Source organism: Bufo gargarizans, chromosome 5 (assembly GCF_014858855.1).
Source record: "Bufo gargarizans isolate SCDJY-AF-19 chromosome 5, ASM1485885v1, whole genome shotgun sequence".
In the NCBI taxonomy this organism is placed as follows: Eukaryota; Metazoa; Chordata; class Amphibia; order Anura; family Bufonidae; genus Bufo; species Bufo gargarizans.
Window position 1 is genome coordinate 317,018,310 of NC_058084.1, and position 25,938 is coordinate 317,044,247.

Below are 25,938 nucleotides of genomic sequence, written 5' to 3' on the forward strand. Positions count from 1 at the left end.
CTACCCCTCCCGACATGTTTCGCCGCATGTGCGGCTTCGTCAGGGGAGTTTGGGGTAATAGTCCCCTGCTACGTCCTGATAGTTTTAACTACACATTGGTTTTATTTTCTGTGTTGAATGTTTTTAAATTAATAATAATAAAGGATGTAGTTTTTTAGAAATATAAGTTAGGACCCCTAAAGGGATTTTTTGGTCATTTGACCGTTAGTTGTATTTGACAAGTGCTACACAACACTTGGGGGGAATTTATCGTAGATGAGCGTTTTACAATGCGATATGATCTCCACTGAGGTGCACGCCTCGTCATAATTTGGGCACATCTCTGTCAGTGCGCGTAAACTGAAATCTACGCCAGCCTGGCAGAAAACTGATGTAGAGGAAGATAAATGTGCTGGGCCCGCTGGCACCGTCCCCTCCCCTGGCACGCGGGGAATGATAGATATACAAATTCTGTACTAACACAAAGACTGCAAAAAATCATTTGATAATTGTAATTTTATTTCCAGAGACAAAACATTCACACACAGCCATAATCCATTACAGCCATAAGTAACTTAAGTAGATCTCATCCGATTGGACTGGTTGTCACTTCAGAGATGGCTCTAACTGTATCCTGTAAATTCACTCTGTTATAGTAGGAAATATAACATATAATGGACTAGTTTAAAAAAAAAAGGATGGCAGGAAAAGAAATCTGTGTTTCATTCCTGAAAATGCAAGAGTGTTCGAGAGGTGGACCGATGCATCAATCGTCTGATGGGGGATGGCGATATTACTGGGTCCCTGAAGATTCGATGATCAGTTTGTCAGTGGTGTACAAATGGCCAATTGTAACCTGCAATAAAAAAAAAAAAAAGACAATTTTATGACTTCATATATCAAACAGAGAATAAATACTACAGCCTCATATCTCTAAAGGCTTCTTTACGCGGGCTGACACAGGAGGTGAAAGCTGCATTTACAGGTAGCCATCACCTCAGCTGTATTGGGACAAGTGATGGCTCATCCCCATACACTGTTTCAGGGCAGCAGATCGCTGTTTAGATAGGGCAGTCTGCCGCCCAGAAACAATGATTCAGGTGACCACACCAGCGATGCTTTCACCTGATTTGTTCATCGGGTGTTTGGCGGCACCTTTGAACAAGGCTATTATCAGCCCCTATCATTGGCCCTGGGGCTTTAACGTGTAAAAGAAAAAGTGCTATTGTTGCCCATAGCAACATGGTTTATTCTTACAGTACAGTGCAGTCAACGAAGAGTGATTTCTGATTGGCTGCGTCCGCTAATATGCCAAACCTTTCATTCACTTTTAATATTTGAGGCTTCATGAGTTCCTGACAGCTTTAAAAGTGTTTCCTTGGATTACCTTTTTGTGTTTTTAATAGTAATGATAAGAAACTTTTATAATATACCCCTATTCAAGATTTCATACCAATTCTGGTGGTCCCCACATCACCCGGTCTTGTTTTCTACTATCTGGTGCCCTACATCCGATACGTGATCTATCCCTGCCTGATTGCACGCCCACTGTACATGTTAAAAGGGATTTCAGAGATTTTGATACTGATGACCTATCCTCTAGATAAGTCATCAGTATCTGATCAGTGGGGGTCCGACACCCGGGACCCCCACCAATCAGCTGTTTGCCTTCTCCCTGCTCACCAAGCACACTGCCACAAATTGTATAGTGGCTTTTCTTGGTACAGCGCTCAGCCCCATTCACTTGCTCCTAGGCCCACGTGACACATGAAAGGGAAGACAGCGGCGCTCACTATGTCTAACATAAAGACATCATTTAAATGGCAGGTCATTTTCTGATGACACATTCCCTTTCAGAGGATCGCTTCTGCCCTGATGGTCGCCTGCTTCTACAATGGAGCACAGAGGTCGTGGCATCATTTACTGGTCCGCCATGTTCTGTGCAAGTGACCTGATGTTCACATGTAACTTTCTTAAATCTCACATGCACAAAATGCTGACTGCCACAGTTTTAAGGGTTTTCTTGGTCTTTTAAAACAGTCAGATAACCCTGTTCCCTGGTCCATTTCGGCCATACCTTCTACAAAAGCATGTTCAGTATTTCCATGCAGTGCCACACTGTAGGAGTCCCAAGCACAGGCCTAGTGTGTATACAGCGCAGTGGTCAGTGCCAGGGCCGTACACAAACAGCCCACGTCCCCTCCTCTGAAGAGGAGACGGCACATGATCCACTTTCTTTCACCAGACTAAATAGATTTGTATAAACTGAGCAGAGCACCGCTCCTGGCCGACTGCCATGTTCCAGAGGTCAATGTCAGAACAGTTCAGTAACCAAAAACAAACACGGCAAGGAAAATACACCACAAAATAGTCAGCTGAAAGAGGGACACCGAGTCCGGCATTGTACAGAGTCAGAACAATCCGTATCGGAAGCAATGAACTAGAGTGCTTTCTGGATCACACAGCAGACCTTGTGGTCAGTGGCCCTTTAAATGGCTGTAAAAGGGATTATCTGCACGTACTAGCTATAGAAGAATGCTTCCAGCGCTGCATGTGATGTATGTGCTGTCACCCAATCCTCTGAGTGCAATCAGCAGCCGTGACACAGCTAGGGACGGGCAGCAGCTTCCTAAACCTCCTGCCTTCGCCTCAGTACTACTGGGGCAAGGGGGGCTGCTATTAGGGTGTGGATAAGATATACTACTACTACTACTGAGGAAGAGACCATGCTGATAGTACTGCAGGTGGAAGGGGGCACTGCTGCTACTACTAAGGGAAGGGGGGGGCAACACTACCACTGCTGCAACTGAGATGAGCTGCGATACCAAGCACAGCCACTATCAAATGGACGGCAGTGTGCTGGTTGAGCAGGGAGAAGGCTGCAGTGCTACTGTGGGCGTTGGTGCCTTCTCAAACAGCTGATCGGCGGGGATCCTGGGTGTCAGACCCCCACTGATCAGATAGTGATGACCTATCTGAAGGAATGGTCATCAGTTCAAAAATCTCACAAAAACCCTTTAAATATAAGATCACTGAAAATTCTTAAGAACTATGTTTAACATAAAATCTGAGATCGCTTCTGCCCTGACGGTTGTCTGCTTCTACAATAGAGCACAACAGAGGTAGTGGCATTATTTACTGGTCCTGCGGGGTGCGACAGTAGTGTCGCTGCTGCTGGTACTACTGCTACTCTAAATACTAGGGGAAGGGGGGCAACACAGCTGCTGCTGCTAGTATTACTGCTACTCTTAATACTAGGGGAAGAGGGGGGTGACACTGCCGCTGCTGCTAGTACTACTGCTACTCTTAATACTAGGGGTAGCGACACTGCCGCTGCTGCTAGTACTATTGCTACTCTTAATACAAAGGGAAAAGGGGTTGACACTGCTGCTGCTAGCACTACTGCTACTCTTAATACTAGGGGTAGAGGGGCGACACTGCCGTTGCTGCTAGTACTACAACTACTCTTCATTCTAGGGGTAGGGGGGCGACACTGCCGTTGCTGCTAGTACTACAGCTACTCTTCATTCTAGGAGTAGGGGGGCGACACTGCTGCTAGTACTACTGCTACTCTTAATACAAGGGGAAGAGGGGGGCGACACTGGCAGCTCAGGGGTGTGTCCTTTCTGCTGTAGCTTTCTCCCTTCATCTGCCACAGCTTCTAACAGAAGATATGGCTGGCGACAGTTGAAAATTTAAACTGCAGCCACCTCAGTGAGGTGGACAAGAAATAAGGAATAGTATAAACAGCAGGTGGCGCTGTACAGATACATTTTATTTATTTTTTTAAAAATTTTTAATTACATACAATTACAAAAGTAATCAGATCTGGGTGCTAGATTGAAATAGAACCATTTAAAATTAATTTTTACCTAGATTTTCTTATAAAACTGGTAATATATTTATTCAGTAACAAGCAGATAGAATAAAATGAATTGTGGGAAAAAATTACAATGGAGAAAGCAAGCCTGTAGTCCCAAACTTGCAGGCAATGTCCCTAATTTTCAGAGGCGGTCCTGCAAATTAAGACCAGCGGGGGCTGAAAATAGGTATTGGCTTATGTAAGCAAGCAGTCTCAGGTGGGTGCGGGAGTTCTCCGAGTGGGGCTTTACCAACTCTAGTGCTGGTGAGCCTGCGTGAAGCCCAAAGGCAATACTATGACAGTGTCATAAGCCGTACTGTATGAATATAAAAAGACGACACAGCCTAAAAGATATCCTCAAAAATGGATACACATGACTGATGGTTAGTGATTGGACATTTTTACACATTATCCTTTTTAATCTTTTATGCCGTCTAAAAACGTGCACGGCAATATAACCAGAGCCTGCAGTGGGTCAGTGTTAGGGTCCATTCACTCGTCCGCAAAATGGGTCCATATCCGTTCCACAATGTTGCGGAACAGGTGCGAACCTATTCATTTCCAATGGAGCCGCAAAAGATGCGGATAGCACACCGTGTGCTGTCCGCATCCGCACTTCCGTTCCACAGCCCTGCAAAAAAATAGAACATGTCCAATTCGTGTCCGCAGCCACGGCCAAAAGAAAAGGCATTTCTATCATAGTGCTGGCTATGTGCGGTCCGCAAAATGCGTAACGCACATGGCCGGTGTCTGTGTTTTACGGATCCGCAATTTGCAGACTGCAAAAACGATTTGTGAATGGACCCTTATGCCATGGCATGCTATTGGGCATAAAGGCAGTAATGGTGAACATGGATATGAGCGTTGTTTGAATTTATCAATTTAGAGTGGCTTGGTCCCCACAGATTATTAGGGTCTGCATTCCCAGTAATTATGATGCACTCTTTATGTGTCCTTATCCTTTTTTTTTTTTGATTTTGTGTTTTTGCGCAATACAACTATTTCTTTGTTGGATATCACGTTCTGTGTGCAGTCTGTATGCCATCTTCTGTTTGTTGTTCTCATTATTGCATCACGCCACCAAGCAATGGAATGGGACCAAAGTGAAACTTAAAACAGTATTCCTTTTTTTTTTTTTTTTTTTAGGTTTGGTCTTTTATGGAAACATCATGTAATGAAAGTGGAAACATGAAGCCTTTCCTAAATGCCAGATATAATTAGTTTTCCATGTAAACGACCCCAGCATTCTTCAGAATCAGTGGGTCCCAGTTTCAGTGTTGATTAGGCAGCTGACATTTCGACCGTATGTATTTTGCGGTCCGCAAAAAACAGATCTGCAAAAAATACGGATGACATCTGTGTGCATTCCGTATTTTGCGGAACGGAACTGCTGGCCCCTAATAGAACAGTCCTATCCTTGTCCGTAATGCGGACAATAATAGGACATGTTCTATTCTTTTTACGGAATGGAAATACGGAAACGGAATACACACGGAGTACCTTCAGTTTTTTTTGCTGACCCATTGAAATGAATGGTTCTGTATACGGTCCGCAAAAACAAATGAACAAACTGAATGAAAATGCCTTTGTGTGCAAGAGGCCAAAAATAGAGACAAGCTGCATATTCAAGTGTTAAATTGTGCACCATGACTTACTTAGGCCTTTTTTAGATGAGTGATACCGAACTCATACAAGTAATCACAAGTTTCTTTCACTTTTTTTTTCTGCAATTCCCTTCCATTTGTGGATAGTGCACGCCAATATATAATGAAATTTAAGGTATAGGTTTATTGCAAAAAATCTGAACAAATTAATCCACATATGTTACAGGGGTTTTCCAAGTGTCTTTTTTTTACTATTGACCTATCAGTCAATAGCTATTTAAGAAGTCACTGGTGTTCGCCATAGCGCCGCGGCCTTCTCTCTGCTCACCAAGGACCGCTAGCGCCATACATTGTATAGCAGTTGTTCTTGGTATCACAGCCCACCCCATATGCCATGTGACTGATCAACGTGGCGGCACACGGCCTAGGAAAAGCTGGAGAAGGTCAACAGTAAAAAAAAAACAAAAAAAAAAAAACACTTTAAGGGTCCAGTCACACGTCTGTATGTGTTTTGCGGATCCACAAAACACGGACACCAGCAATGTGCGTTCTGCATTTTGCGGACCGCACATCGCCGGCACGCTCATAGAAAATGCCTTTTCTTGTCCGCAATTGCGGACAAGAATAGGACATGTTCTATTTTTTTGCGGAACGGAAGTGCGGATGCGGACAGCACATTCTGGCCCCATTGAAAATGAATGGGTCCGCACCTGTTCCGCAAAATTGAGGAACGGGTGCAGACCCATTTTGCAGACGTGTGAATGGACCCTAAGGGTATAACACAGTAAGGTTGCTGTGACTGGAGTGTGACGTTTTGGTCCCAGGTGCGGACCTTGGTCACAGAGGAAAGAAGCAAGGAGATGCTATCAGAAGTGGATGCCCAAAGGAACAGAGGGGTGACACTGCAGGGCGATGGAGCAAATGTCTGCAGGGCAATTCTCATAGCATCTCCTTGCTTCTTTCCTCTGGGACCGAAAGGTCAGAATACAGTTACATCAACCTTACTGCATTATTTAGTAATTAGTTCTTGTGCCTTTTTTGGAATACACCTATACCTTTAAAACGTGTAATATATTGAAATGTGCAGTAGTTTATCTACAAATCTGTGATTTACTAATTCCATGAGCACCCCACTCTGTGCATCCTTATTCTTTGTGTATTACATTCCGTTTTTTCTGCACGGGTGCCATCACTTTTATCGTTTTTCTCATTAGTTAGAAAGAAACTGAAGACACCAGTATCTTCTAGCAACCAACAGTTAAAAATGGACTGGCTTTCAGTGTGCTTCAGTTTTTTTTCACTGACCCATGAAATGAATGAGTCCGCATCCGACCTGCACAAAATGCGGATCGGATGCAGAACAAACATACATTCATGTGCATGAGCCCTAACTTGGCATGTCCTGCATGAAAACAGATGAAGACTGAACATGATGAGATTCTCTCTGAATGGACAGACCTGACCTGTAAACATACGCATTCAATGAATGGGTCAGTGTTCACTCTGAGTGCTATCAATTGTAAACTTCGACAGCACCAGGGCAGGAAAAAAAACACCCATGTGAAATTGTTAAACTGGGTTCACACCTGAGCGTACTCTGTATGCGCTCTGTATGCGCGATTTGATCGGGCGTTTACATACACGGCTCCGGAAACAAGCAAACGCCCATTGTCGCGCGTTCCCGGAAGTCTATGTGCGGGAACGTGTGAAATTACGCCCCAAAGAAGCTCCTGTACTTCTTGGGGCGTAGGGGGTTTTACAGCACGTTCCTACGCGCTGTAAAACGCTCAGGTGTGAACCCAGCCTGAGGCTCCATTCACACATCTGTAATAATAGGTCCGCATCCGTTCCCAAAAAATTGCGGAACGGCTGCCGACCCATTCATTCTCTACGGGGACGGAATGGATGTGGAGAGCACACTATGTGCTCTCAGCATCCGCATTCCCGGAGCGCGCCCCCGATCTTCCAGTCCGCGGCTCCCCCAAAAAATAGAACATGTTCTATTCTTGTCTGCAATTGCGGACAAGAATAGGCATTTCTATGGGGGTGCCGGCCAGGTGTATTGCGGATACGCAATGCACTACGGATGTGTGATTGGACCCTTATAGGGGTTGTCCGCTTTTTACTATTGATGACCCTTCCTCAGGTCAACTATCAACGTCCGATCAGCAGCAGTCCGATCAGCTGTTTGAAGAGAAGGCAGTGCTCAAACAAGCACTGCCTTCTCTAATCAGTTTGCCTGCTCGCTGCAGCAATTAAAGCAGTGAACAGGTGTAATTACAAGTATGGTGTCCCCATTCACTTCTACAGAATACTACAGAGCTGTCCTATAGAAGTGAATAGGGACGCCATTATTGTAATTTCACCTGCGGCAAGCAGTTAAACAGAAAGAGAAGGCAGTGTTTGTACGAACGATACCTGCTCTTCAAACAGCTGATCGGCGGGAGTGCCGGGAGTCGACCCCCGACGATATGAAATGGATCCCGACGATATGAAATGGATGACCTATCCTGAGAATAGGTCATCAATAGTAAAAAGTGGACAACCCCTTTAAGTTCTCAGCTAGCATATCCCCAGTGATTTCACATCCCTGTCATGGGTTGTAACATAAATAATACAGCATGATTAGGCAATTGCTAAATAACAAAACATTATCAGACAGTATTTCAGGGTGTGCAACACTCCTTTCATAAATAAAAATGGTTCCAGTGCATACAGATATTAATCATTAGCCGCACCACTGCTTGTACTGATCTACACATGGATAGCTGGTACTGACACGTTGTATGTGGAAAACATGAGCAGCTAACCAAATACTGTAAGCACAACATGCAGTAATGCCTGCCACGGCCTGTAAGGGCCCATGCATACAGGTGTATTATGCCTGCAAGGGAAACCAAATAAATAAAAAGTCAGGGGATTCACAATGTCCCAACCACAGGGGGCATGAAATTAGGAGTCTCCCTAGTCACAAACGACTGTCTTATCTTTATTTATTTTATGCATTTATATAGCGTTCCTATATTCCACAGCTCTTTACAGACATTAGCATCAAGCTGTCCCCAGTGGGGCTCACAATCTAAGTATGTCTTTGGAGTGTACCCTGAGGAAACCCACGCAAACAGGAACATACAAACTCCATGCAGATGTTGTCCTTGGTCGGATTCAAACCTAGGACTCCAGTACTGCAAAGCACCAGTGCCAACCAGTGGGCCACCATGCTGGTTTACTCTGAAATGCTGCTGTGTTTCAGGGGAAACATAAGGAATAGATAGAAGAGTCATGGCGGCATCTCCCCGTTGGCTTTTCCCTACCTTTCTTCATGAATAGATCTCGCCCTATTTATGTAATAAGACCTGCCAGGGTCCCTTTAAACAGGACCTGTCACCTCTCTTGGCTTTTGACCCTTGCTACTTATATTCCTCAACAATTTTGGAGAATTTTTCTAATGACTATATGTTGTCCCGTTTTTCTCTTATTTCTGGGCAAAGTTTATGGATAAAGGTACGGATGGGTGTTACCAGTTGTTTTTTATTTCCTGAACACTGGCAGCATTGATTGGTCAATGCTAAACCATGCAGGGACACACCCCAACTGGTAACTTCCATCTGTACCTTTATCTATAAACTTCTAGGAAGAATAGAAAAATGAGCCCCCAAGGGGAGTGTGTCAATATCCAAAACATAACTTTTAATTAAATATAGAGATAAAACACACCACTGTGATGCAAAATTCTAAAAATGTGGGTGGTCCAAGCCTGGTACCCCAACACTAGTAGATCAAGAATGATCCTGCTCCACCTAGTGAAAACTGCGAGCAGTCTTACCAGACCAATATGTATGATGAGACCTGGAGAGAGTCCAAGGGAGGCGGATCCGGAGGGCATCAGATGTAGGTCCAATGGAAAGCCACGGTAATCGACGGGGTCTGTGTAGATGAAGGAGCTCTGTGCCCTATTATACCTTATTAATGGGGAAGGGAGCTAGTTTCATTTTACGTGTCTATACAGAGCACCCGCCCTGACAGGGGTGACCCTGTCCAGATACCTGTCCCTACTCGGGACTGATCCCTAAATCTTAAAATAATCGTGACCAGCTAGTGCGCTCCTGATGACATCCCGATGTGGCACGTTTCTGTCCGTGTCGACTCTTCAGGGGAATTCGGACAAAAGGAAAGAAAAACGCTGCAGGTGTACAGCCTGCAGCGACAACTAGGTCAAATAGAAATTTACTTATAAATGCCCCTTAGGTAAGAGGATGCATGTGTGCGGAGGAAGTAATAATCCTACGCTAATAGGTCAGGAGGATGTGATAATCCTACGTTGCGGGTCCCCTATGTACAGGTTTGGTACTGTATTTGGAAGAAAGCAGCCATATTTTTCTCATTATGTACAACCGCTTAATTACTGCACCCATAGAACTCTGTGGAGTTGTATTGTAGAAGAGTTAATGACAGCATTAAATGGGACTTTGTAAGAGCGGTTTTCACTCTGGCACAACTATTTATGTGTTACATAGGGCTGTGCAACTGAATGGCTGCCATATAGTCCAATATTTTCCCTGTTGTGGTTGCTGCAGGGGAAATGTCTAGCCAGTAGAGGCCCTCCTAGGACCCGCTGCTGGGGTCTCTGTGTTGTACTTTGGATTTTAATGTAGGCTCTAATACACTTGAAGATTTTTAACTGAAAACCTAATTCTGGTGCTGGATTTCCTCTTTTCTGCTATATGTAGGAAAGGTAGTGATATGGCTGCTCCTCTACTAAGCCATAAACCAGAAATAACTGATGGCCAGTGAGTTTTCCTTTTACACTGATATTCGGATTACACGCTTTCCCTCTAATATTAAAAACTTGGACTATATGAAATATCTTAAAGTCACTTCCTTTCAAGTAAAGCAGAAGGAAGCATTTAATATGGCAATAACTGTTTCCCACCACAGTTCACATCTCACAAATCTTCCTCTTTTTGTAGTCTAGTCGCTATTATATTTGTTAGGATTACATTAAAGGGGTTCTGCAGTTTTTATAAACCGATGACCTATCCTCCGGATAGATCATCAGCTTCTGAACGGCGGGGGTCCGACACCCGGGACCCCTGTCAATCAGCAGTTTGAGAAGGCAGTAGCGCTACGGCCTTCGCGCTGTTTACCGCAGGCCCAGTGATGTCACAACTTGTATCACTGGCCTGGGCGGGGCTAAGCTCTGTTCACTTGAATGGAGCTTAGCCCCGCCCAGGCCATGGATACTAGTCGTGATGTCACTGGGCCTGCGGTGAACAGCGAGAAGGCCGTAGCGCTCCTGCCTTCTCAAACTGCTGATCGGCAGGGGTCCCGGACTCCTGCCGATCAGAAGCTGAAGGTCTATCCGGAGGATAGGTCATCAGTTTATAAAAACTGCAGAACCCCTTTAAAGTGATCCTTTGCTTTTTTGGTAAAAATTTAAATAAATAAGAGGGCACCAGTTTCTATGAATTCCCCCATTACGCCTATTCAGTCATTGCTATGTTCCTTACTCAGCCCTGTCTGAGGGCCATTTGGTCACTGGAGGAGACTTTTTAGTTACTTGAAGCAGCCTGTTCCCCTCCAGATAAATGACCACTCAGGAGCCATAGTCACGACTGACCATGGCATCTGAGGGGTTAAACATCTGTGGTAAGAGTTGTCTCCAAATTCAGACTCCAACAGCGGACTGTATGGTAGATGTCGAAGGGGTTTTCCAAGACATTACTACAGATCGCTTATCCTTCAGAGAAGTCATCAATATCAGATTGGTTCCTCATGATCGACGGGCTGAAGATGTTGCAGCACTCTAGAAGATGCACAGCTCCGTACATTGGTTGGTTCCGCAAATAAAACAAAGTGTCCTATTCTTGGCTGCAAATAGGGACCACCGACTTATTGAAGTCAATGGGACCGCAAAATACATACGTTCAAGTGAATGCTAAGTGTTTGGTCAGTGATTTTCCTCAGTGATTGTGAGTAGAGATGAGCGAATTTCATATTTTCAAATTCGTTCACCCCTCGTTTAATAGTAAAAGCAGAATTGAGTTATGGATTCCGTTACCACGGACCATAACGCAATTCTATGACGGAATGCATAACGGAATGCCTTTAGAGGCATTCCATTATTCATTCCGTCATAATAGAAGTCTATGCATTACGGAAATAGGACAGATCTGTTATGCAGTCTGTAGACTTCTATTATGACGGAATGAATAACGGAATGCCTCTAAAGTCAGTCAGTTATGCATTCCGTCATAGAATTGCGTTATGGTCCGTGGTAACGGAATCCATAAAGCAATTCTACTTTTACCACCAAACGAAGCGTGAACGAATTTCATAACCTCAAAATTACTCATCTCTAATTGTGAGCCTAAGTTCTTCTTCACATTTCTGGACTGATTTTTTTCACGGACATGAAACGGACCTGGAAATGTGAACGAGGCCTAAACCAGAAGTGGAGGCTATACAGAGATATAATGGAAAGATTTGTACCTGTTCCGTGTTTTTGACCAAGACCTGGTTTTGGTTCACAACCAGTGATGGAAATCACTGATCAAAAACTGAACAAACACTGAAGCCTCTTGCACACGACCGTATGGCTTTTTCAGTGTTTTGCGGTCCGTTTTAAACGGATCCGATTTTTGTTTCAGTAGGGTTTCCGTTCCGTTTTTCTGTTTGGTTTCAGTTTTTGCGGATCGCAAACAGAAACTGAAGCATGGCATATACAGTACGCAGTTATTACATAGAAAAATTGGGCTGGGCATAACATTTTCAATAGATGGTTCCGCAAAAACGGAACAGATACGGAAGACATACAGATTTTTTTTACAGCCGCGTTGACTTGAATGGAGCCACGGAACGTGGGTTGTTGTGGCCCAGTGCCAAGAGGGCTTAGCCTAATATACTGTAAGGGGTGCTGTTGGGCTGCTGGGTCTCATAGCCTACTCACTTCTGCTCCATTCATTCTCTACAAGACTTCCGGAAATAGTCCAGCGCTGTACTTTGCGATTGAAAACTTGGCACAACTCCTTTAATACTGATGGCCTATCCTCAGGATACTCTTAATATCAGTAGGAGTCTGACTCTCATCATCTCTGCCAAATATTTGAAAGTGCTCTGTCCCATTAACCCATAGGATACCAGCGCTGTACATGTATGGCGCTGGAAAGTGGGTCAGAAATCCCATCGCCATACAGCTATGGCGCTGTGTATACCCGGTCCCTGAGCGAAATCACTCGGTAACCTGGGGATGGCTGCTCTACATGGCAGGCAGCCATCTTTCCTACGGGCACAGGTTCCCCCCCCCCCCCCCCTGCAGCCCCGATTGCTGCAATTGGCCGGTTTCTGCAGACCGGCCAATCTCAGCTCCAGATGTTTTTTTAACCAATCATGGAGCTGCAAGGGGGTTGTACAGGAGTGACTGGTGCTGAACTGGTCAGCACCTGTCTCCCCCGAGGTCAGGAAGGGGACACCAGTGTTTGGCGTCTCCTGCCTGCTCTGCGATTGGCTAGAACAACGCTCCAGCCAATGACAGCGCTATAGCAGCACAGGAAAGGGCTGAACCTGTCTGCAGGCAGCCATTCTAGCTGGTGACTGCGTGCAGAGAGGTTCTATCCTTCTCTGTGCTGCTTGTTGGCTTGCTGGGACTTGTGGTGCACCACCATTGTGATTTGACCTTTTGCTGCTGAAAGAAGAAAGGAAGAAGAACATCTGGAATTGCTGCTCTGATAAAAAAAATAAAAATTCATTTGCAGCAGTTCCAGATCCCTATACCACCCTCCATCCCTGTCCTGTCTTCACTGTGTTCCAAGATATATCTAATGCCATGGAGATTATTTTGTACCCTTCTGACTGATACCTTTTAACAATGAGATCCCTCTGAAGCATCCCACAGCAAAAGCCATGGTCCACAGAGAGCTTCCAAAGCATCAGAGGGATCTCATTGTTAAAAGGTATCAGTCAGGAGAAGGGTACAAAAGAATTTCCAAGGCATTAGATATACCATAGAACACAGTGGAGACAGTCATCATCAAGTGGAGAAAATATGGCACAACAGTGATATTACCAAGAACTGGACGGACGTCCCTCCAAAATGGATGAAAAGACGAGAAAAAAAAACTGGTCTGGGAGGCTACCAAAAGGCCTACAGCAACATTAAACAAAGTATTAGTTTAAGGGTGTGCACACTTATGCAACCATATTATTTTATTTTTAGATTTTTACTTCCCTTTACCTAAAAGATTTCAGTTTGTTTTTCAATTGAGTAGTACAGTTTATAGGTCACATTAAAGGTGGAAAAAGTTCTGAAATGATTTATCTTTGGCTAATTTTTTTTTACATCACAGAAACTTGACATTTTAACAGGGGTGTGTAGACTTTTTATATCCACTGTGTATATGTGTGTGTGTGTGTGTGTGTATATATATATATATATATATATATATATACAGTACAGACCAAAAGTTTGGACACACCTCTCATTCAAAGAGTTTTCTTTATTTTCATGACTATGAAAAGTGTAGATTCACACTGAAGGCATCAAAACTATGAATTAACACATGTGGAATTATATACATAACAAAAAAGTGTGAAACAACTGAAAATATGTCATATTCTAGGTTCTTCAAAGTAGCCACCTTTTGCTTTGATTACTGCTTTGCACACTCTTGATGAGCTTCAAGAGGTAGTCACCTGAAATGGTCTTCCAACAGTCTTGAAGGAGTTCCCAGAGATGCTTAGCACTTGTTGGCCCTTTTGCCTTCACTCTGCAGTCCAGCTCACCCCAAACCATCTCGATTGGGTTCAGGTCTGGTGACTGTGGAGGCCAGGTCATCTGGTGCTGCACCCCATCACTCTCCTTCATGGTCAAATAGCCCTTACACAGCCTGGAGGTGTGTTTGGGGTCATTGTCCTGTTGAAAAATAAATGATGGTCCAACTAAATGCAAACCGGATGGAAAAGCATGCCGCTGCAAGATGCTGTGGTAGCCATGCTGCCTTCAGTGTGACTCTACAATTTTCATAGTCATGAAAATAAAGAAAACTCTTTGAATGAGAAGGTGTGTCCAAACCTTTGGTCTGTACTGATATATATATATATATATATATATATATGTGTATCACTTCACCCAGCTAGAACAGAGCCCAATAGATAAGGGAATAGGAAAGACCGATCCAAATCCAATTAACTCAATGATAAACAAATGTGCTTTCTGGATTTTAGAAAGAAAGTGCCGAAAAATGCATTAGGGACACTGAATTGTCCTAAGAGTGGTCATGAAAAGCATTGGGTAAGTGCAGAATTTTGTTTATGTAGCATGTGCGGTATTGCAATTAACAACAAATTATGTGAAATGTAATTATTCCTCCCTGTAACAAGAGCATCCTTAATAAGAAAAGGTAGTGGGATGCGAGGAATGATAAATGGGCAAATAACATCTGTGCAAAAAGAAATTAGGATAAAAGTGAGATAATACGATCTAAATATAGGTATTTTTGGAAAAAAGCTCACACACTGAAGACAAACTAAGCTGTAGGCCTAGATGGTACTTTTTCTCCTTGAAGAGACCACAAGTTGGCTTAGGGAGTCTTATAGGCCATGCAATGCTTCCTGGGAAAATGAATATGTAAATAAACTCTCATCCAGGAGGAACTGAGTTGCCTCTTTAGTGCCATCTACTGTAGACAGCTAACCTGTCAATGTCCAACCCCTTAACAAGTCTTGCAACATGACATGGGACATAAGCCGAAGCAGAATCTTCTTCATAAAAGGCCACTAACAAGACCACTTATGTTTGGTCTACGTCCGAACCACATTCACATTTTTTGTGAATCACATGCAGACCTTTTCATTTCAATGTGCTGCCCGCATTCGTATGTCTGTTCCGCGGTCCAGCTACAGATAAAACATGTCGGACTGTTACAATGAGGCCAGCGAAGAGTGCGGGATGCACACGGACCGTATCCGTATTTTGCAAATCCACAATTTGCAGACTGTAAAGTGGATAATGCCATGTGAATAGTCCCTAAGGAAAAGACATCCATCTGTCTTTTCCTTATGTTGTAATGTCTGTTAAATGGCTAGAGATAGTAGCTACCATTGGTAGGTGGCGCTAAAGAGACAGCATTCATCCTCCTGGGTAAGGCCTAATTTACATACTCTGCAGGCAGCAGTTCTAGAACAGAAGGAGCTGAACAGATTGATATAGAGTTCTGTGGGGGGGAAAAAGAATAAAAATTAAAGGGGTTCTCCAGGAATAAAAAAAATGAAAATACTTAAATATTATTTTATAATAAATATATTCACAAATACCTTTAATTACTTAGAATGGCTTTTTTTTGTCTAGGGAGCAGTCATTAGGATAAATAAAATTGTCGCCGTCCTATCAGTACACACAAAACCTGTCCTAATCACAGAGGAGGACAAGTTACTTCACCACAATGAGCCATAGTGCTGCCTCATCCTCCTAAGGCTCTGCTCGTCAGGAATCATACAGGTGAATCTCTGTGGGAATAGAGATGATGAGGAGACATAAGAGGAGGGTGAGGTATGGCTAATGAGCGGCAGCTCTTGTTTACAGTCTTCATTACCACAGCCTGTCCTGTCCGTCCTCTCTGTACTGCATGTCTCCTCATTAACTAAATTCCCCAGAGATTCAGCTAAAGTTCTAATCTGTATGCAGGATCATAATCCCTGACAAGTAGAGAGAAGGAGGATGAGGCAGCTCTGTGTTATAAAGTAACTTGTCCTCATGTGTGATCAGGAGAGGTTTTGTGTGGACTAATAGGATGGCAGCCATTTGGCTTCTCCTGATGATTGCTCCCCAGACAAAACAAGCCATTATAAAAAATGAAAGGTATTTGAGAATATATTTATAATAAAGTAATATTTAGGTATTTTAATTTTCTTAATTCCCGGAGAACCGTTTTAACCGCCTCCGGACCGCCTAACGCAGATCTGCGGTCCGGAGGCGGCAGCTCTGCACAGAGTGACGCATATACGTGTCATCTCGCGAGAGCCGTGACTTCCTGTGAACGCGCGCACACAGGAACGGAAGGTAAGAGACAGGATCTCCAGCCTGCCAGCGGCGATCGTTCGCTGGCAGGCTGTAGATGCGATTTTTTTAACCCCTAACAGGTATATTAGACGCTGTTTTGATAACAGCGTCTAATATACCTGCTACCTGGTCCTCTGGTGGTCCCTTTTGTTTGGCTCGACCACCAGACGACACAGGTAGCTGTGTAAAGTACCACAAAACACCACTACACTACACCCCCCCTGTCACTTATTAACCCCTTATGAACCCCTGATCACCCCATATAGACTCCCTGATCACCCCCCTGTCATTGATCACACCCCTGTCAGGCTCCGTTCAGATGTCCGTATGATTTTTACGGATCCACGGATCGGATCCGCAAAACACATACGGACGTCTGAATGGAGCCTTACAGGGGGGTGATCAATGACAGGCGGGTGATCACCCATATAGATTGCCTGATCACCCCCCTGTCATTGATCACCCCCCTGTAAGGCTCTATTCAGACGTCCGTATGATTTTTACGGATCCACGAATCGGATCCGCAAAACACATACGGACGTCTGAATGGAGCCTTACAGGGAGGTGATCAATGACAGGGGGGTGATCACCTCATATACACTCCCTGATCACCCCCTGTCATTGATCACCCCCCTGTAAGGCTCCATTCAGACGTCTGTATGATTTTTACGGATCCACGGATACATGGATCGGATCCGCAAAACACATACAGACGTCTGAATGGAGCTTTACAGGGGGGGTGATCACCCCATACAGACTCCCTGATCACCCCCCTGTCATTGATCACCCCCTGTAAGGCTCCATTTAGAAAAAAAAATTGGCACAAGTTAGCGGAAATAGATATTTTATTTTTATTTTATTTTTCTTACAAAGTCCCATATTCCACTAACTTGTGTCAAAAACTAAAATCTCACATGAACTCACCATACCCCTCACGGAATCCAAATGCATAAAATTTTTTAGACATTTATATTCCAGACTTCTTCTCACGCTTTAGGGCCCCTAAAATGCCAGGGCAGTATAAATACCCCACATGTGACCCCATTTCGGAAAGAAGACACCCCACGGTATTCCGTGAGGGGCATATTGAGTCCATGAAAGATTGAAATTTTTGTCCCAAGTTAGCGGAAAGGGAGACTTTGTGAGAAAATACAAAAAAAAAAAATCAATTTCCGCTAACTTGTGCAAAAAAAATAAAAAATTCTATGAACTCGCCATGCCCCTCATTAAATACCTTGGGGTGTCTTCTTTCTAAAATGGGGTCACATGTGGGGTATTTATACTGCCCTGGCATTTTAGGGGCCCAGAAGCGTGAGAAGAAGTCTGGGATCCAAATGTCTAAAAATGCCCTCCTAAAAGGAATTTGGGCCGCTTTGCGCATCTAGGCTGCAAAAAAGTGTCACACATGTGGTATCGCCGTACTCAGGAGAAGTTGGGCAATGTGTTTTGGGGTGTCATTTTACATATACCCATGCTGGGTGAGATAAATATCTTGGTCAAATGCCAACTTTGTATAAAAAAATGGGAAAAGTTGTCTTTTGCCAATATATTTCTCTCACCCAGCATGGGTATATGTAAAATGACACCCCAAAACACATTCCCCAACTTCTCCTGAGTACGGCGATACCACATGTGTGACACTTTTTTGCAGCCTAGGTGGGCAAAGGGGCACACATTCCAAAGAGCATCTTTAGGATTTCACCAGTCATTTTTTACAGATTTTGATTTCAAACTACTTCTCACGCATCTGGGCCCCTAAAATGCCAGGGCAGTATAACTACCCCACAAGTGACCCCATTTTGGAAAGAAGACACTTGTGGGGTAGTTATAACCTTTGACAAAAAATAAAAAGTTCTATGAACTCACTATGCCCATCAGTGAATACCTTAGGGTGTCTACTTTCCAAAATGGGGTCATTTGTGGGGTGTTTGTACTGTCTGGGCATTGTAGAACCTCAGGAAACATGACAGGTGCTCAGAAAGTCAGAGCTGCTTCAAAAAGCGGAAATTCACATTTTTGTACCATAGTTTGTAAACGCTATAACTTTTACCCAAACCATTTTTTTTTTTTACCCAAACATTTTTTTTTTATCAAAGACATGTAGAACAATAAATTTAGCGAAAAATTTATATATGGATGTCGTTTTTTTTTTTTTGCTAAATTTTACAACTGAAAGTGAAAAATGTCATTTGTTTGCAAAAAAATCGTTACATTTCGATTAATAACAAAAAAAGTAAAAATGTCAGCAGCAATGAAATTTCACCAAATGAAAGCTCTATTAGTGAGAAGAAAAGGAGGTAAAATTCATTTGGGTGGTAAGTTGCATGACCGAGCAATAAACGGTGAAAGTAGTGTAGTGCCGAAGTGTAAAAAGTGCTCTGGTCATTACGGGTGTTTTAGCTAGGGGGGTTGAAGAGGTTAAATGGGTTCTCAGAGCTACAAATATTAGTGACCTATCCTGTGGATATATCATCAATATCAGATCATTGATAGTCTGACACCGTGAACCCTCATCAATCAGCTGTTTCATGCTACCGCAGCACTAACAGTGCAAGGAGGGGAAGCAGGAGGCTCCATATACTGTGTAGTTTTGGCCTTAGCGTACTCAAACTAAGCTCCTATTCACACAAATGGAAACTGAGCTGCATTACCCCAGCATGGCCACCACAGTGTATGGAGCGGTCTGCCTCCAGCTCTGCACACCGTATACCGTAGTTTCTGGCACCACAGCAGCCCGAAACAGCAAATTGGTGGAGGTAACAGATAGAGGACCCCAATAAATACCTGTAGCCTGGAAAATCCCTTCAAATCCCAGCTCTTTTATGGTTAGGAGTCCAGTCACAGTTGTTTCTATATGCAGAGTCATATAGACCTAGCTGTCAGTCATTGAACAGGGCTGCCCACTGGACTGTGCGTGCAGCAGAGGGATTTATACATTTTAGGCCTGTTTCCAGATTACAAATTATCACTAGAGACCATCGTCACAGAATTCCCTTTGATCAGCATGTCAGTAAATATACTTTGGATAACTCATCAATATTAGATTGGTTGGGTCTGATCAGATGGCGAATGCTGCGTTCCTGTACGTTGTGTAGTGGCTGCGTATGGTACTGCAACTCTTTGTAGGTCAGTCAGTACCATTCAAGTGAACAGAACTGAGCTGCAGTACAATGAAGGGGAAATAGTGCCATTCAAACAGCTGATGGAGGTGCTGGGAGTCTATCCCCGCCAATCTGATATCGATAGCGTATCCTATCATACAAGATCTGATCTAAGCATATGTTTGGGTAAATGCAATTATATATATATATATATATATATATATATATATATATTATACATTGTGGCTCGTTTATAAGGCTTTTCCATATTTCCCCTCTTACAATGTATGCTGTGATCTCAGATGGCAGAAGAAAAATGCTATTTTAGTGTGGTGCATCATTCAATTACATCCTGACTCCAAACTCTCTCCTTGGAATTGTTGTCAAATGAATCATTAGTTGTACCACCAAACATAAAAAAATCAACACTGAAATCTGTTCCAACAAGTTTCAACCTCTAATAGAAAAGGCCAAATTCTCAAATGCCAAGGTCATTCCATTCCTTGTTCAATTACAGGGCTGGAATTGGATTTTTATGCAAACAAGGTGAGGGATGGAATGAACTGAATCCGAGCTCCATTGTGACCTCTAACATGAAACGGCTTGCTTGCTCTGGGCTGCATTAATTGGTGCATTAATTCCACTTGTAATAATCTCTAATGCAGATAAGACTCTAAATATCACCCAGCACTGCTTATGTGCACCATGTGTATGTATGTATGTAAATATATATATATATATATATATATATATATACACACACACACACACACACACTGACGAGTAAAAGGTAAATTTTTTTAGAACTTTTGACTTTTTTAGGCGCTCAATATCTCACCATCTACTACAGCTTTGAATGTGAGACTAACATAATTTTATAGACAATCATCTTAGCCATCTCATATATAAATTGGACTTGCAACTATTTACCATATGATCAGTTATTCAGATTCTTGTCATGTAACTGCATTATAACGGTTTTGGTCCTGGTGGTGGAACAATCTTATTGTACAAATTACAACCTGGTTTGAATCCAGGAGCAGCCATGAAGAAGATTTCCCAAGAAAGAAACAGCATCATCCAGTTCATCGATGGCAGTATCTCAGCCAAGAAAATTGCCCAACTACATCATGTGAGTGACATGACAGTTGGAGGAATGTGAAATGAAGTCCGTCCATCCATTCCAAAGCCAAGAGGTGGACGTACAGTCAAAATATTGGAGTCAACAATTCGGCTCATCACAAGGTCTACCAGTTCTTGAGCGACAAACACGGCAGTGGAGGTGGCTCGTATGCTTCCTAATAGTGAGATCACAGACGTTAATGCAAGCACTGTGCGATGCACATTACACGAGTCTGCTTGAGTTTGCAAAAAAGTAAGAATAATGGACAGTACACGATTGGAAACGGGGGATTTGGACGAGACGAAAGTCAATACACGGGGCTCTGATGGGTACACATGGGTCTGGAAGAAACAAGGTAAAAGGGGGATCACAAATTAAGAAATTGAAGGAGCTGTGAAGTTAGAGGAAGGAGGAGGTGGAGGAAGCTTGATGATATGGGGATTTTTTACAGCCAAATGCTTTGAATACTTGACCAGGATCCATGGTGGTCTCAATGCTGAGCTTTATGTGAGTATCCTACAAGACGAGTTACTTCGGACACTCAAGTACTATGGGTATGAAAAGGACGACAGTGTTCCAGCAGGACAACGACCCAAAGCATACAGTACGTCAAGAATGGCTAAGAAATTGTTCAACGACAATGAAGTGGAGGTGCTAGATTGGCCCCCACAGTCCCCAGGCCTCAGCCCAAGTGAACACTTGTGGGTAGAGTTAAATAAAAAACTATATTTGTACCCAAGTGAGCCGACCAGTATGCACCAACATTGGGAACGTGTAGAAGAGACCTGGGAACAGATTTTGGTCGAGACATGCTTGAATGTGATCGAGAGCATGCCTAGAAGGATTCAGGCAGTGCTTAAAGCCAAAGTTGATTTTCAAAATACTAACAAAATAATAAAAATGAACATTTTGAATTTTAGGAGCAAAACAGTAACAATGCAGTTACATGACAAGAATGTTCATAACTAATCATATGCTAAATAGTCGAAAGTCCAATTTATGTATGAGATAGCCAAGAGGATTGTCTATAAAATGATGGTAGTCTCACATTCAAAGCTGTAGTGGATGGTGAGATATGGAGCCTGAAAGTCAAAAGTTCAAAACATTGTTACCCTTTTGCTCGTCAGTGTATGTATATATATATATATATATATATATATATATATATATATATATATATACACACACATATACACATATACACATACACACACAGTTATGTGCAAAATAATTGCAATAATAGCAGTCTAACATCACTAATGTGTTTAATTACTGTTTTGGGCAGAAAAGATAATACAACATGGGGAAAAAATTCATGACTAGTTTTAGACGAGTAATGGGCGACCAACGGAATATGATATGACATGCATGCTGCTAGTTGTGTATAATTAAAGGGCTTCTGTCACTCCCCATTTAGCAATTTTCAGTATCGGACATTAGCTATTTGTTAATGTCAGTTGAGTCCATATATATCACTCTTACCTCTCTGTGCTGTAATTTCTTAAAAAATCGTACTTTTATAATATGCTAATTACTTCACTACTAGCAAGTTGGGCAGTCTTCTTTTCCGGGTGTAGGCTGACGTCATTGGCGCAGGCGCACTGAGGAAGGAGCAGGCAAGCGAGCGTCCTTCTCTCAGAGTGCCTGCGCCGAATAAGGACCGGTACGGCGCAGTCGCGGGATTTCATGGGCAGACACGGCCAAAGGGGGGAGGAGAGCGCTCGCTGGCCCTGTCTATCAAGTGGAGGAGGGGGCGTGTTTATAGCCCGAGGATGCGCCGGCTACCAGCAATTAACCGCCCAACTTGCTGGTAGTGAAGTAATTAACATATTACAAAAGTATGATTTTTAAAGAAATTACAGCACAGAGAGGGGTAAGAGTGATATATATGGACTCAACTGACATTAGCAAATAGCTAATGTCCAATGCTGAAAATTCCTAAATGGGGAGTGACAGAAGCCCTTTAACTCATTTAAGGGTGAGGGGGTGTCAATGTCGGCCCTTATTTAAAGGGGTTATCCAATAGTACAAATAAAGAAATACTACCATCTGTGTGGCTCATAGAATAACAAGAATGGCAAAGAAGCATCCAATGATCAGCTGCAAGGAAATCAAAGAAGATCTTCGGTGACCTGTGAGTACTGCAACAACCAGTGGACGCCTACCCGAAGCCAAACTATTTGCAAGAAACCCTTGTAAAGTACCATTCTAATCTTGGACAACACTTAAAGGGCTTCTGTCACCCCACTAAAGTCATTTTTTGGGGGGGCTAGTTAAATTCCTTATACTGCGATATATGAAAATATAATATAGTGTTACTTACTTTCTTTCAGCAGTTTCTGATAAAAACGAACTTTTATAATATGTAAATTAGGTCTCTACCAGCAAGTAGGGCGTCTACTTGCTGGTAGCCGACGCAAAAAAACGCCCCCTCGTCGTGTTGATTGACAGGGCCAGCCGCGATCTCCTCCTCCGGCCGGCCCTGTCAGCATTTCAAAAATCGCGCGCCTGTGTTCATTCGGCGCAGGCGCTCTGAGATGAGGAGGCTCGCCTCCTCAGCACTCCCTCAGTGTGCCTGCGCCGATGACGTCTTCTCTTTCGGTGATGTCATCGGCGCAGGCGCACTTTGGGAGTGCTGAGGAGGCAAGCCTCCTCATCTCAAAGCGCCTGCGCCGAATGAACACAGGCGCGCGATTTTTGAAATGCTGACAGGGCCGGCCGGAGGAGGAGATCGCGGCTGGCCCTATCAATCAACCCGACGAGGGGGTGGTTTTTGGCGGCGGCTACCAGCAAGTAGATGCCCTACTTGCTGGTAGAGACCTAATTTACATATTATAAAAGTTTGTTTTTATCAGAAACTGCTGAAGGAAAGTAAGTAACACTATTATATTTTCATATATCGCAGTATAACAAATTTAACTAGCCCCCAAAAAAATTTACTTTAGTGGGGTGACAGAAGCCCTTTAAGAACATTCAGTGCAGTGTATAACAGTAATAAGGGTCGTAGTAAATCTCAGCATTTTAACCCTTTCAGATGCCATAGTCTCGGTCTCCTAAGACTTTAATTTATAATCCGCAGCACCCAGTTTTAGAATGTTGGCACAACCTTATCTTGGCCAATGTTTGCTGGTAATGTTTATCTAATGTTAAAAAAAAGTTTTCAACAGTGTTTAACTATTTGTAGTCCTTTTTAAGATGATGGGTGAGATGTTCCTGGTTAAATGGTTTCTCTGGCTTGATGACTTATCCTTCGGTTGGGAGCAGCATGCACGGCCACTACACAGTGGATGTAACAGTGCAGTTCTTGGGCCTGGTTCCACAGATGATCGGCGGCAGTGCCTGGGATCGGATTGTGGCCGATCTGATATCAGTGACCTACCTTAGGATAGGTCATCAATACTTAATTCCTGGAGATCTCTTTAAATCATACTGTGTATTTTAATGGAGAGTTATCTGTTCTTAAAGGGGTGGGCAGTGGCATGATATTGATGACCTATCCACAGGATAGGTCACCAATATCAGACTGGCTGGGGTCCGACTCCCAGCATCCCCATACCTTCCAAACTTTGTAAATGAACAAAGAGGGACACATTGTGCGGCCCGTCAAGAAGCAAATTTTTGCTGCACTAGGCCACGCCTCTAACTCCACCCAAAACATAACGATACACCTAATCCCACCCAGTCCCCTTAATGCCCCCACATAGTAATTATTCCCCCTTCATGCCACAGCACAGTATTTATACCCACATTGTGTCTTCACAGAATTATGCCCAGCTGTGTCCCCAGTAATATGCCCAGTTATATGCCCCCAGTAATATGCCTACATTGTGCCCCAAGTAATATGCCCAGCTGTCCCCCCCAGTAATATGCCCACATTGTGCCCTTTACAGAAAGTAAATCGGCTGCCTGCTCTCTGCTTCATCATAATCCAGGCAACTGTCTCTGCTTCCGTGATCCAGGACTGTCCCGCTGGATCTGGGACAGTTGGGAGGTATGCATCCCTGACAATCAACGCTGCATCCTCTTCAATGTTTAACTGCATCCTGGGTGTCGGACCCCTGAGGATAGGGCATCCGTATTACTGCACAGGACAACCCGTTTAAATTGCATATGGGATAATTCAGCAAAAAAAGTGAAATTTCACCATCTTCTAAATGGAAGGGCTTTTATTGGAGTTCCCACAGGCTGTACATTGACTGTGGCGATCTGTAGTGTGTGTAGTCTCTGGAAACTGCAATAAGTGCCTTTCCCTTCATGAATGCTGGTGAAGTTACACGTTCTTGCTGAATGTTTTATGACCTGGAGCAGAGACTGAGAATTTCACCGCTGCATTTGGGGCACGCTGCTCATTTGGTTATCTTTTTTGCATTTAGAGCCATTTTTATACTGTACAATAAAGCCTCCATTGTTAGTGCGGTGGTTCTTCTTTGCACTTTATCAAGGTGTTTAGCACGGTAGACATAGTCTTATACAACTTTCTAAATAGGAGTATTCCACTATGCAGGCACAAGGCTGACATTTCATCATTATAGCGCTGTGGGCTATGGCGTTGGCAGGAAATACAGATGTGGTAACTTAACGGTCTTGAATAGTACTGTTTGTGCACGATAATACAGTATTTCCAACTTAACAGAGAACAGAATCATAAGTTCCTTTACTGTCCGGGTAATTTAACATTTTCCAAAAACGTACCGTTTTAGCAGGCAGCACGGCTGCAGTTCCCTTTCTATGTTAGCAGCCACTAGAGTCATTATAAGGAAGCGGTGTGAATCCAAATCACTCTCCACAAAAATGCTGCTGTCAAACACAGACTTTTTGTGCTGAAATCTATTAGTCAAAGAGCATCTGTCAGCAGATTTTTACCTATAAAACTGGCTAACCTGTTGCACTTGGCAGCTGATCGTATGTGTTGGTCCCATGTTCAATATGTGACCACATTAATGTCACAGATGGTGTTGCAGAAAACAAGAAGTAACAAATAAAGACCCGACAGGCTTGATCCCAAACTAAGAAACAAATGGGTGAGCCCTATAAAAGCCCTAGAGCTCTCCCTGACTGCTCAGCCCATGCAAAGATCTTTATGATAGAAAGTTGCATGTCCACGAAACTAGACTAAGTGACACCTGCAAACCCTATAATAGTGAGGGGACACGACCACCAGCTCCCTACACTTAATACGGAGGGAGTCAGGGTCACCTAGAATCAAGCCAACA

The 25,938-nt window shown here is 43.4% G+C and overlaps 1 protein-coding gene across 1 annotated transcript in view; it reads right to left on the reverse strand.

Moving 5' to 3' along the window:
* Nucleotides 1–477: 477 nt before the first annotated feature.
* LYRM4 (LYR motif containing 4) overlaps nt 478–25,938 on the reverse strand; it is a 140,801-nt gene continuing 115,340 nt past the window's right edge. The window contains exon 4 of the mRNA XM_044294006.1: nt 478–835. Within this exon, the coding sequence (XP_044149941.1) occupies nt 773–835 (63 nt within the window). The 3' untranslated portion in view covers nt 478–772. The remainder of the gene's footprint in view (nt 836–25,938) is intronic.